This window comes from Leopardus geoffroyi, chromosome B1 (assembly GCF_018350155.1).
Source record: "Leopardus geoffroyi isolate Oge1 chromosome B1, O.geoffroyi_Oge1_pat1.0, whole genome shotgun sequence".
NCBI classification, from domain to species: Eukaryota; Metazoa; Chordata; class Mammalia; order Carnivora; family Felidae; genus Leopardus; species Leopardus geoffroyi.
The window spans coordinates 155,066,930-155,080,860 of record NC_059327.1 but is presented as its reverse complement, the minus strand read 5'-3'; the positions used below and the strand labels follow the sequence as shown (position 1 = coordinate 155,080,860).

The 13,931-nt window shown below is 34.6% G+C and overlaps 1 protein-coding gene across 35 annotated transcripts in view; it reads left to right on the top strand.

Annotated features, from left to right (window-relative positions):
- Positions 1 to 13,931, top strand: part of ADGRL3 (adhesion G protein-coupled receptor L3) — an 828,850-nt gene that overhangs the window by 777,073 nt on the left and 37,846 nt on the right. For all 35 annotated transcript variants that reach the window (XM_045473912.1, XM_045473918.1, XM_045473914.1 and 32 more), the window contains one exon: positions 9,397 to 9,522. In XM_045473912.1, the coding sequence (XP_045329868.1) occupies positions 9,397 to 9,522 (126 nt within the window). The remainder of the gene's footprint in view (positions 1 to 9,396; positions 9,523 to 13,931) is intronic.

Sequence of the window (13,931 nt, the reverse complement as noted above, 5' to 3'; positions counted from 1 at the left end):
AGCTTATGTGACTGTGGGCAAGTTAATTAACCTTCTCATGCCCCAGTTTCTTCATGTGTAACATGATGGTAATAAAAATAATTATGAGATATTGAGAGGTGGCTCTGAAAATGAAATGTCAAAATGTGAAAATATTTTCTAAGGAAGAAATAACACCACCTAAATTTTTTCTTTGGAAAACAACAAAAAAATAAATAAAAAGTAAATATATCAATGTCTATGAATTTTGGTTTGAGAGACTGATGGGATCTTAGACAAAACTTGAGAGGGTGTCTGCTTGTCAATATGAGTCCAGTTGTCTTCTGTTTCAGTTGTATGTGGTGGTATGTATCAAAAAATGTGTTGACATAATCATAAATAATTATAAATTATATACTATAATTATAAATTATAAATAATTATTTATATTTATAAATAACACATGAATGTGTTGACATAATCATAAATAATGACATAATTATAAATAACACATAAATGTGTTGACATGATCATAAATAATGCTAGAATAGTAATGATGACTGAGACCTATAAATGTAGCTTACAGAAAAGTAGAGGTTACTGGGGAGTGGATGGATTCTAACCTAATGGATTAGAATTAATGTAGAAAAGAGGTTGTATTAGAATGGATGATCCTCCCAAATACTTAGTATACACACCCCTAAAATTGCAGTTGCTTAATTCAGTAAATATTTATTTTTATTCTTATGGCCCAGTTGATGGTGGTCCCTCATGGAGGGATGTAGGCTGATGAAATCTCAACCAACATTAATATATGATTTCCACAGTCAGTTTGAATATTGGCATCAAGTAGGTAGTCTGAGTAAGAGGTGATCTTGTGTAAAAGGTCTGAAAGAGGCTTACTTCACTTGTACTCACCTTCCATCAGATAAGACCCTATCAATGGTACCACCTAAACTACAAGGAAGACTCGAAAATACAGTCTAGCTTTTTTACCTCAGGAAGATGAGGAATTAGGTATTGTAAACAGCTAGCAGTCTACCTACTCTTTGAGTATAAAGAGTAGGACATGTAAATGATGCATAGGAATAGAGATGGAAAAAAGGAAGTGTCTGATGAGAAGATTGAGTATAAAGGTGATACACTAAATTAAAGATAGGAGAGCATGTCTAGAAGTAGACAACAGCCAGTATTATAAAACATTTCAGAGAAGTCAGAGAGACTAAGCACTTGGGAAAAATTTCTACATTTTGATAGAAGAAGGTCATAACTGATTGTCACAAGAGATATGTGTAAAAAGATGGGAGCAAAATCAGGAGATTAAGGAAAAGGTAGCATTTGTCTGTGTAAATAAGGGAATATTGAGCCTTGAGCCATCATAAGCAGTTATAACATCTTCAAATATAGTGAAACAGATCTACCTATTATTTTTATTTTATGTATTAGCTAGGAATTTGGGCTAGTAAAATTAAAAGTTTGAATGTTATATAGAAATTTTCTTTAGAGCAAAGAATACTTTTTGTACTGTATATATTAATTATTTTGATGTTGAGTATTTTTTATTGGCCAGTATCTATTAGGGTTTTCCCAATAATTATTTTTATTTCTCTCATCTTACAAATATACATACTGGTATAGGTAGGAATTGCATTTGGTATCCAGGAAGAGATATTAAACCTCAGAATCCAAAAAAAAAGTCTAGAATTTTTAGTATATTTAACATAAGTGAAATTCTAAAAAATACATGTGATCAAACTCAATTTTGTGATTCATTAGAACAGAGTTTAGCAAACAGCTCATGGGTCTAATGTGTCCAGCTGCCTTTTAATTTTTACAGCCAGTTAGCCAAGAATGGTTTTTATGTTTTTAAATGGTTACATTTAAAATTTAAAATAAGTACAAAAGCAGCATCTTTAGTTGCCTCTTTGTAGACAAAGCCTGAATATTGACTATCTGGCCCTTCATGATAAAATTTACCAATCCCTGACTTAGAAGCTTTCTTTTATGCCTTATTTATAATAACAAGTAATAAGCATATTATTCTTTCATTCATTTTTATGTTTTGAATTTTAAATTTTGATGGCATTTTTATTGGGTATCAAGAACATGACCCAACATCACAGAATATAGAAAAGGAATTGTTTACCTTTCTCCCTACAAAAACAAAAAACAAAACAAAAAACAGGTAATTTTGTTCAAAATTGCAGAAATATCTTAGGAGATTTTTCTTCTATTCCTTTATTTAAATTGACATATTAATGAGATATAAATATTGTGCAAGTTTAAGGCATACAGTGTGTTAATTTGATACACATATATTGCGAAATGACTGGCACTATAGTGTTATCTAATACTTCCATCAACTCACAGCATTACCATTTCTATTTTGTGGTGAGAACATTTAAGATATTTCAAGTATATAATACACGTGTGTTAACTATAATTATCATCCTGTACATTAGATCCACAGAACTTATTCATTTTATAGCTGGAAGTTTGTACTCTAACCAACACCTTCCCATTTCCTCCAGCCGCAACCTTTGGTAACCACCATTCTACTCTGTTTCTATGAGTGTAGCTTTTTTAGATTCCACATATAAGTGATATTATACAATATTTGTCTTTCCCCATCTGACTTATTTCACTTAACACGATGCCCTCAAGATCTATCTATGTTGTCACAAATGGCAGGATTTTCTTCTTTGGTTGCTGAACAATATACCATTGTTTGTATGTACCACATCATCTTTATCTATTCACCCGTTGATGAACACTTGGGTTGTTTACGTGTCTTGGCTATTGTGAATAATGCCACAATCAACATGGGAGTGTAGATATCTCTTTGAGTTCCTGATTTTATTTCTGTGGATGTATACCCAGAAGTGAGATTGCTGGATCATATGCTGGTTCTGTTTTTATTTTTTAAATATGTGAAATTTATTGTCAAATTAGTTTCCATACAACACCCAGTGCTCATCCCAACAGGTGCCCCCCTCGATACCCACCACCCACCTTCCCCTCCCTCCCACCCCCCATCAGCCCTCAGTTTGTTCTCAGTTTTTAAGAGTCTCTTATGCTTTCGCTGTCTCCCACCCTAACCTCTTTTTTTTTTTCCTTTCCCCTCCCCCATGGGTTTCTGTTAAGTTTCTCAGGATCCACATAAGAGTGAAAACATATGGTATCTGTCTTTCTCTGTATGGCTTATTTCACTTAGCATAACTCTCTCCAGTCCCATCCACGTTGCTACAAAGGACCATATTTCATTCTTTCTCATTGCCACATAGTACTACATTGTGTATATAAACAACAATTTCTTTATCCATTTGTCAGTTGATGGACATTTAGGCTTTTTCCACAATTTGGCTATTGTTGAGAGTGCTGCTATAAACATTGGAGTACAAGGGCCCCTGTGCATCAGTACTCCTGTATCTCTTGGGTAAATTCCTAGCAGTGCTACTGCTGGGTCATAGGGTAGGTCTATTTTTAATTTTTTGAGGAACCTCCACACTGTTTTCCAGAGTGGCTGCACCAATTTGCATTCCCACCAACAGTGCAAGAGGGTTCCCGTTTCTCCACATCCTCTCCAGCATCTATAGTCTCCTGATTTGTTCATTTTGGCCACTCTGACTGGCATGAGGTGATATCTGAGTGTGGTTTTGATTTGTATTTCCCTGATGAGGAGCGATGTTGAACATCTTTTCATGTGCCTGTTGGCCATCCGGATGTCTTCTTTAGAGAAGTGTCTATTCATGTTTTCTGCCCATTTCTTCACTGGATTATTTGTTTTTTGGGTGTGGAGTTTGGTGAGCTCTTTACAGATTTTGGATACTAGCCCTTTGTCCCATATGTCATTTGCAAATATCTTTTCCCATTCCGTTGGTTGCCTTTTAGTTTTGTTGATTGTTTCCTTTTCAGTGGAAAGCTTTTTATCTTCATGAGGTCCCAATAGTTCATTTTTGCTTTTAATTCCCTTGCCTTTGGGAATGTGTCAAGTAAGAAATTGCTACGGCTGAGGTCAGACAGCCAATACCATGCTGTCTTGAGGATGACAGCTTTGTAGGAGAGGCTAAAGTCTGGGATTGTGATGCCTCCTGCTTTGGTCTACTTCTTCAGAATTCCTTTGGCTATTCGGGGCCTTTTGTGGTTCCATATGAATTTTAGGATTGCTTGTTCTAGCTTCGAGAAGAATGCTGGTGCAATTTTGATTGGGATTGCATTGAATGTGTAGATAGCTTTGGGTAGTATGACATTTTGACAATATTTATTCTTCCAATCCATGAGCATGGAATTGTTTTTCCATTTCTTTATATCTTCTTCAATTTCCTTCATAAGCTTTCTATAGTTTTTAGCCTACACATCTCTTGCATCTTTAGTTAGATTTATTCCTAGGTATTTTATGCTTCTGGGTGCAATTGTGAATGGGATCAGTTTCTTTGTCTCTCTGTTGTTTCATTATTAGTGTATAAGAATGCAACTGATTTCTGTACATTGATTTTGTATCCTGCAACTTTGCTGAATTCATGTATCAGTTCTAGCAGACTTTTGGTGGAGTCTATCGGATTTTCCATGTATAATACCATGTCATCTACAAAAAGTGAAAGCTTAACCTCATCTTTGCCAATTTTGATGACTTTGATTTCCTTTTGTTGTCTGATTGCTGATGCTAGAACTTCCAACACTATGTTAAACAACAGCGATGAGAATGGACATCCCTGTCGTGTTCCTGATCTCAGGGAAAAAGCTCTCAGTTTTTCCCCATTGAGGATGATGTTAGCAGTGGGCTTTTCATAAATGGCTTTTATGATGTTTAAGTATGTTCCTTCTATCCCGACTTTCTCGAGGGTTTCTATTAAGAAAGGATGCTGAATTTTGTCAAATGCTTTTTCTGCATCGATTGCTGGTTCTGTTTTTAATTTTATAAGGAAACTCCATACTGTTTCCCATAATGGCTGTACCAATTTACAATCCCACCAACAGTGCACAGGGACTCTCTTCTGTCCACATCCTCACCAATACTTACTATCTCTTGTCTTCTTTTCTTTTTCTCTTGTCTTCTTGATGATAGCCATTCTAACAGGTGTGAAGTGGTATCTCATTGTGGTTTTGATTTGCATTTCCTTGAGCAGTGCTGTTGAGCATCTTTTCATGTGGGTCATTTGTATGTCTTCTTAAGAAAAACGTCTGTTCATTTACTCTCTTCATTTTTTTTAATGTTTTATATTTATTGAGAGAGAGAGAGAGAGAGAGAGCAGGGGGGATGCAGAGAGAGAGGGAGAATCCCACGCAGGCTCTGCACTGTCAGTGTGGAGACCAACGTAGGGCTCGATGTCACCATGAAAGGATCACCTGAGCTGAAATCAAGAGTCAAGGTTTAACTGACTGAGCCACCCAAGTGCTCCTCTTCTGTTCATTTTTAATTAGATTGTTTGATGTTTTGCCATTGTGTGTTACAAGTTCTTGATATATTTTGGATTTGAACCCCTTAGAGAAATAGGATTTGCAAATATTTTCCTCTTTTCTGTAGAGTGCCCTTTCATTTTGTTGATCTTTTTTTTTTTTTTTTTGCTATGCAGAAGCTTTTTAGTTTGATGTAGTCCCACTTATTTTTGCTCCATTGCTTGTTCTTTCGATGTCATGTCCAAGAAATTATTGCCAGCACCAATTTCCAGGAACTTTTCTATTTTCTTTTAGGAATTTTATGGTTAATGGTCATATGTTTAAGTCCTTAATTTACTTTGAGTTAAATTTTGTGAGTGGTGTAAGATAGGGCCCAGCTTCATTCTTCTGCATGTTTAGTTTTCCCTAAACTATATATTGGAAAGTTTGTCTTTTTCCCCACCAGATATTCTTGGCTTCATTGTAAAATATTAGTTGACAGTAAATGCAAGCATTTATTTTAGGGCTAATTCTGGTCTCTTGGCTTATACCAACACCATACTGTATTGATGACTGTAGCTTTGTAATATAGTTTGAAGGCAAGAAGTGTGATGCTTCCAGCTATGTTCTTTCTCAGAATTACTTTCTGTGTGTGTGAGTGTATGTGAGTGTGTGTGTGTGTGTGTGGTTCTGTACACATTTTAGAATTGTTTTTATCTGTATCTGTGAAAAAAAACATTGGAATTTGGAGAGATTGCATTGAATCTATAGAGGTCTTTGGGTAGTATGGACATTTTAACAATCTTAATTCTCTTAAGAAGTTTCTCTTAAGCCATTTGATTGAATTCAATAATATACCCATACTGATATAGTTGTCATATGCTTTGATTAGAGAAATATGAAATATTCCATTGTTGAAATATTTTGGCTTATAGGGTTATTTGTTGATTGATTCAACTCATTAACAAAAATCAAACTTTGAGTTATCAGTCCTATTCTGAGAGTGGATTGCATGGTATTATTGATACCAGTAATACTGGAGACATTAAAGTTGTTACTTTTTCTTTTGTTATACACTCAATTATGTGATAAATCTCAGAGCGTATATCATATTATACTATTTCTGATCTGAGAGTATATTGGTAAGATATAGTTTCTTTCCCATCTTCTTTATCCTAAAACAATATTAGTAAAATAAGACATATTGATTGGGATAAGAGGAATATCATGTGAATTAGTGGATTAGAATATGGATATGATCGAACAATCAAATAATTTTTATTTTAATCTAAAGGAAAATACGTCATAGAAACAGCCCTTTTTCTCTTTTTAAAACACATGCTTAGTGTTTCAAATCTAATAGCAGAAAAATAAAGTCAAGTCAGTAAAGATTCAGTAAGTATTATACCTGAATATGGAACTTGACATCACTAGATATCTTGATTTGCTGGTTATTTATATAATCAGTTCAGAACATATAACCTTTGTTGAAAAATATAAATAGTTCATGATGAATTCCTATGGCTTATACACTATTGCTGCCTTTGTACCAGGAAAGGGAGTGGTTCCTTTCTCTCTTTCTTTCTCTACCTCTATCTCCTAAAATATTTGTTTAGATTTAAATCACTTCATTAAAAAACACTTTCTTTTCTAAAAAGAAAAATATACTTGTTGAGTGCTTTAGGAAAAACAAAGTGGGATGTAGGTTATGATCAAAATTTAGGTTCTTGGAGATACTTTATTAACTCAGGACTAATATTAAACTATATTTGATAGTGCTTACCTTTGGGTGGAGATTATTTTAAGTTTCTCAAATTCTAACTAAAGCATCTGCCCTTATTTTTTCTAGATACAGAGAAAGGGATAATTTAATAGATTACTTTAATAATGATGTTAATATACTAATATTAGAAATGTGGCCTCTTAGAAGGAACTTTCTGATCATAAAGCACCTATGAGAAGTGGATTTTTTCACATAAGGCATATATTGCTTAATCTTTTCAGTCTTCCAGTTTATTTTCATTGCTTAACTTTTTCAGTGCTCTTATCTGTTCAATGTAGGTAATAATTATTCCCCAGAGTCATTTTGAGGGCGGGACCTAGCACAATTTCTAGTAAATAGCAATTAAAAATCAGAAGCTTATTGGGGCACCTGGGTGCTCCAACTCGATTTCAGCTCAGATCATGATCCCATGGACATGGGATCAAGCCCCATGTGTGATTCTGCACTGAGTGTGGAGCCTGCTTAAGATTCTCTCTCTCTCTCTCTCTCTCTCTCTCTCTCTCTCTCTCTCACTCTCTCTTCATACCTCCCTCTCTCTCTCTGCCCCTCTGCCCCACTGATGCACTCTCTCTCTCTCTCTCTCTCTGTCTCTCTCTAAAATAAAATTTTAAAAAATTTAGAAGCTTCTTCATTCCATACTCCCCAGTTCACATATATCTTGGATACACACACAAGTGGGTACAGACATTTCTTTTAAAAAGTAACAAAATATGAATTGGCTTTTAAACACTGAATAAAACGAATCATTTCTAATTAATCATAAATGTAGCATAGAAGAGATTGAAAAACATATCAATATAATTTCAAGTATATTAAAGAATGTAATGTTGGCATCCCGGGTCAGAGAAAGTCCTCAAAGTTGCTCACACTGTTCACAACACCTGGAATGCCTTTGTCTCTCTTGTCTGTCCTTTCTTTCAACCTCGTTGTCCAACCTGACAGATTCGAACTTGTCTTTTGAAGGTTCTCTCAAAAGTCCTCTTCTCTGAGAAGTCTTCTTTGGGGCTCCGACCTACTGTCAGCAGGCACTTCTCCTCCATGCTTTGATTCACCTGTCTCCATATTGTTGTTCTGGTCACAGAATAAACATTTAATAAATGTGAATTCTTCGAACAATTCTGAATCTGTTCTGTCTCTGATTCTGCTATATCTTTCATAGAAGGAGCTTTCCAATATTAAGAAGTAATGTTTCAGTTTTGAATGCTAATATTAATGTATGATCCACATTCCTTTTTTTTTTTTTTTTTTTGCTTTTGCTTCTAAATAACATCCCTTAGAAAAGCGTATAACGTCGCTTTAAATAAAATTACGTTGGAATATGACATTGTCATGTATTATGGAACGGATGAACTCATGTGAATTCAATAGATAAAGAGCTAAGAATAACTATATATACAGCATTATTTCATAATGAACGCAAATTTGGAATGTAGAACCAATAAAATGTCCCAGAATGTGTTTTTAGTTGATGAACACAGAGTAAGGGAATATTTTTGTTGTAGATAGTAGAAGGATGATTTAGGGCAGTTACTGTTTTATTTTTGTATGTCTTGTTTAATTAAATAGGCAGTAATAAAAATTTTAAACATGATAAAAGTTTTCCCAGAAACTGTTGATATCTTCCTGCTGGAAAACATCCGCTAAAAAATGTTTATCTCCCGTTTTTCCTATGATTTTATACTACAAGCAGGATTAAGAATTTAATAAAGAAGAGCGAACTGTAATTATTCAGGAGAACTATTATGAGGGCATTAAATTTAAATTATTTTGTGTTTTATATTCTAAAGTTTATAAATTTGACCTCTTTTAAGAGAAATGAAAGAAACAAGGAAATTCCTTTCTCCTGTGTTTAGACATTCCTTTCCTCTCTCCCTCTCTCCCTCCCCTCTTCTCTCTGTAGCTTTTTCATTCAGTTTCTCTTTAAAGAACAATTGCACCAATAGGCTACTTCAAATCAAATTTATGAAGCTAAAAATAGGGTCGTAAAAAGTCTTAACATTTTTATTCTTCGAACTAAGAAGTAGTATCATTATGGCATGATTGGGCATGTGCGTGTGCATGAGTGCATGTTTTAAAAGGCTCCAGTTATGCCAAATTTCAAGCTTGATGACTTGAGTATCATTTTATATTGGAAAATGTATGCTGAACAGACTTTCTTGTATCTGAAAGGGCAAGGAAATAATTATATTAATTATCTAAAAATAAAACATACATTTTATACCACAGTTCCCAGCTGAAATGAATTACTTGCTAACAGAAGTTAATGTTTAATTGGCTAGGTACGAAAAGAGTATGGGAAATGCCTGCGGACGCATTGTTGTAGTGGCAAAAGTACAGAGAGTTCCATTGGCTCAGGGAAAACATCTGGTTCTCGAACTCCTGGACGCTACTCCACGGGCTCACAGGTAACTAGCATTTGTTAATTAAAATGAGATATCTCTTACCTATATTCTGTTACACGTTGCTGTCCTCGATCAGAACTATCTTCTATCCCAAGTGTTTAATACATCCAGTTTGTTGTTGTTGCCGTTGCTGTTGTTTTAGTGTCTCACACAAGAACAATTATGACAAAAATTTAAGAAGCCGCATTGCAATAAAATTATGAAACTTAGGGTCTCGGTTTGCATGATAATTAATGATTTTAGATTATTCCTAGTTGAATGAATATAGATGGTGAGAAAAAGGAATTTGACACTTTCCCCAAAATTCTAAGAAAGGGACATTTTATATAAATGATTCTTAAGTGAATTACCTCTTTTAACCAGGAGAGTAATTCTCTATCACATACTGAAAATATGTACTTATTAAATGGCATGTTTAGTAAAAACAGCCCTGATTCATATTATATTTATCATATGGTGATAAGTTGAATACAGTTCAAAGCTGTGAAGGATACAGTAACAGCAGCATTGGCTTAACTGCTCTACCTGTTGCTTTTGGCCGTCCAGCACTCCAGGGAGCAGCTGCATTGACTGTCACCTGGGAAGCTGTAAACTTTTGAGTAACCTGACTGACGTTTTTCCCATGCCACAATTTGAGTCCAAAGATTATTATATAGAAATTTCAGCAACTCCAGGATGCTAAAATGAGCCGATCAAATAAGACAGGATTGGGGTGCTTTGCTGGCTCAGTCAGTAAAGCATGAAACTCTTGATCACAGGATCGTGAGTTCAAGTCCCACACTGGGCATGTAGCCTAACTAAGTAAAATGATAAAAATAAAAAAAAATAGGGGCGCCTGGGTGGCGCAGTCGGTTAAGCGTCTGACTTCAGCCAGGTCACGATCTCGCGGTCCGTGAGTTCGAGCCCCGCGTCGGGCTCTGGGCTGATGGCTCAGAGCCTGGAGCCTGCTTCCGATTCTGTGTCTCCCTCTCTCTCTGCCCCTCCCCCGTTCATGCTCTGTCTCTCTCTGTCCCAAAAATAAATAAACGTTGAAAAAAAAATTAAAAAAATAAAATAAAATAAAAAAAATAAATAAATAAAATAAATGCCAAGGTTATGTGGGCCATGGGTGAATTTGAGTTCAGACTAGCAGACTAATATTTTGGAGATTTCCTGATCCAGTGGGAAAAGCAATCATGTTTTCAGGGTTGTCAATTTATTTTTTTTTTTTCTAAAGAAGGCTTAAATTTAAATTGATAAAGTTGTAAATCAGGAACTTAGTTTTTCTTAACCCTTTCAGCTCAACCTGTGGATCTTCATTTTTTTGTAAATTTGGTAATTTTATATGAAATAAGAAAGATCACTTTAGGTGTTCTTTGTTTAATGCTTGATTGTCTTGTAAACTTAAGATTAAATTTACCAACAATTCCATTTTTGTGCTTAGAAAATTAAATATCCTTGGACTGCCTGGGTGGCTCAGTCAATTAAGCGTCCAAATCTTGATTTCAACTCAGCTCATGATTTCACAGTTCCTGAGCACAGAGCCTGCTTGGGATTCTCTCTCCCACTCTTTCTGCCCCTCTCCCACTTATGCTTTCTCTCTTCCTCTTTCTCAAAAGAAATAAACATTAAAAAATAAAGAAAATTAAGTATCATTGACCTTTAAATATCATTTACAAATTTAATATGTCTGATTCATATGTCAGATTGGACAATTATATACACCTAAGTAGCACTGGAATGACTCTTACTTATAAATGAAAAATAATGCACAATATTTTCATAAAGAAATGCTTTCTTCAAACTGTTGGAGTTCTCTTTTATGAGTAAAACCACATATTTAATATCAATCTAACATTTGTAACTAAACATTTAAAAGTAACGTGTAACTGTCAAACCTACCCAACTATTAACAATCTAAATTAATAACCACAAATTATCATAATGATCGTGAAGCCTCTCCCTACATATAATACACAATCATTAACGGTTTGAATTTTTTTTTTTATTTCTATACCTTACTGAGGTTACAAAGTTGCAAATTTGGGGGAAACAGATGTATCAATTTAGGTGGGCTGAGATTTCTGAGTGTAGGACTACTAAATACATCAGCCAATTAGAAATCTGAAGTCTCCGGGCACTTGGGTGGCTCAGTCAGTTAAGCGTCCAACTCTTTATTTTGGCTCAGGTTGTGATCTCATGGTTTGTGAAATCAAGCACTGCATTGAGCTCTATCCGTGCTGTCAGTGTGGAGCTTGCTTGGGATTCTCTCTGTCTCTAGCTCTCTCTCTCTCTCTCTCTCTCTCTCTCTGCCCCTCCCCCACTCACTCCCTCTCTGTCTCTATCAAAATAAATAAATGTTTAATAATCTGAGGTCTCACATAATTTTAGGGATACACGTGGATGATGCTTCTAGCATGAGGCTCTTCTCCACACCTTTACTTTCACACCAATAATCCTTACCTCCCTTTTTGTAATAACCTTTTCCACAACTTTGAAATTGACATTGCTTAGATCCTGTGTGCCATCTAGCTTGATTAGTTCCTACATGCTTTCCATATAACTCAGTTCATCAGCCACCATCTTGTGACATTTGACAAATGTCACTAATGAAACAATCCAACTTGAAAGTTTCACGTATTATGTTACAACAGAGTTGTGTAATGTTTAGCAATACTTTTAAGGTGAAAGAGCAATGCAGGTTAACAGAATAACCATACATTTGCTGTGTGGTAGCCCATGGTTAGAAGTCTCGCCTTGGCATGTATCATCCATGACCAAAAACAAGTTACTAATGTCATTGACCCTCAGTTTTTTCATCTGTAAAGCAGTGGTAATAATACTTATTTGTTACGTTGTTAGGAAGATTGAGGTAATGTATTCAAAACACTTAAATTGTGAGTACTCAATAAATTGGAGCAGCTATCCCTTATTAGTGTCATTATTACAGAATAGAATATCAGATATATATTTCAAAACTGTATCATATTTTTTCTTCACTATTATATTTCTGATATCACAGTTCTAGTCCTCCAAAAAAAAAAAAACCTTACATTGTTTCCTTATGCTGACTATAATACTAATTCTGATTAACTGACCATCCAACCCTACATAAAGTAATAGTTATTTAAATCATCTTTTCAAGTAAAAATGATAAATGTATTTCATATAAACTGTGACCTTCCATAGTCTAAACTACTCATTGATATTTAGGTAAAATCTTGGGACTACGGATGCCTTATCCATGTCAGAAAACTTGTAAAATAACAATCCCTATATGTATATATACATATATATATATATGTATATATATATATGTATATATATATGTATATATACATATATATATACGTATATATATGTATATATACATATATATATGTATATATATATGTATATATACATATATATATATATATAATTTTTTTACTAAAAAGTATTGAATGTCCTGTATTTAATGGCAGGACAATCTTCTAAGCTCTCAAGTTACAGTGGCTAAAAGACAAATACCTTCCCCTGTGATCTAGAGCTTTCATTCTAATTGTGGAAGATAGAAAACTTATTAAAAAATAAACCAACAGAAAATACCAGATTATAAAAGCTGGTAGAGAGCCAAGTATGGTGATTTGATTCAGAAATTCCAGGTGGCTACTTGGATTAAGTGCTGGAAAAAGACTATTTTGGAGGATGATATTGACACCAAGATTCTGAATGACAGGAAAGAAATTCAGGGGAAGAGAATTCCAGGTGAGAGAACATCTAATGCAAAGCCCTTAAGGTAGAGGAGACAGGCAAACTCAGGAATGGAAAGAATGTCATTGACTAAATTGGGTGAAAGTGAATAGGAGATAAGTCAAAGGAGAAGGCTAGACTTGGATCAGTAATCGTTTGTAAGAGTACGAAAATTTAGATTTTATTTTGAATACTTTAGAAAGCCAATGAGATGATTTAGAACAGGAAGTGGCAGGAGATCATCCACGTATGACAAAGATCACGTGGCTTCCATGTAGGTGGTGGAGGGGCATTGACTGGCAAGACTAAAAAGTGAAAGCCCTCTCTACCTGTTGCTCCCCCTACCTACATGTTGCTAATAAACACTTACAAAAGCTCTGTAGTACCCAAATCACACAAACAGATATTCACAGCCATATGTATAGAATTGGTTTGTGTTTGTATGTGTTTATAAAAACTATGGACTAAGGTATTATCCTTCCTCTTTGACCTTTCTTTAATCTGTCATTTGTTTTCTATTTGTTTTGACTTTTTAGGTACATTTATATTTATCACATGAATTTGAAACATAAGCCGTGTATGTAATGTCTATTAAATTATGAAGCATCGTAATAAAATGAATACCTGTGAACATCCAACTCAGAAATTGAACATTTTCCATATATGTTGCCTTCTTGAAACCTCTTTTGAATTAGTTCCTG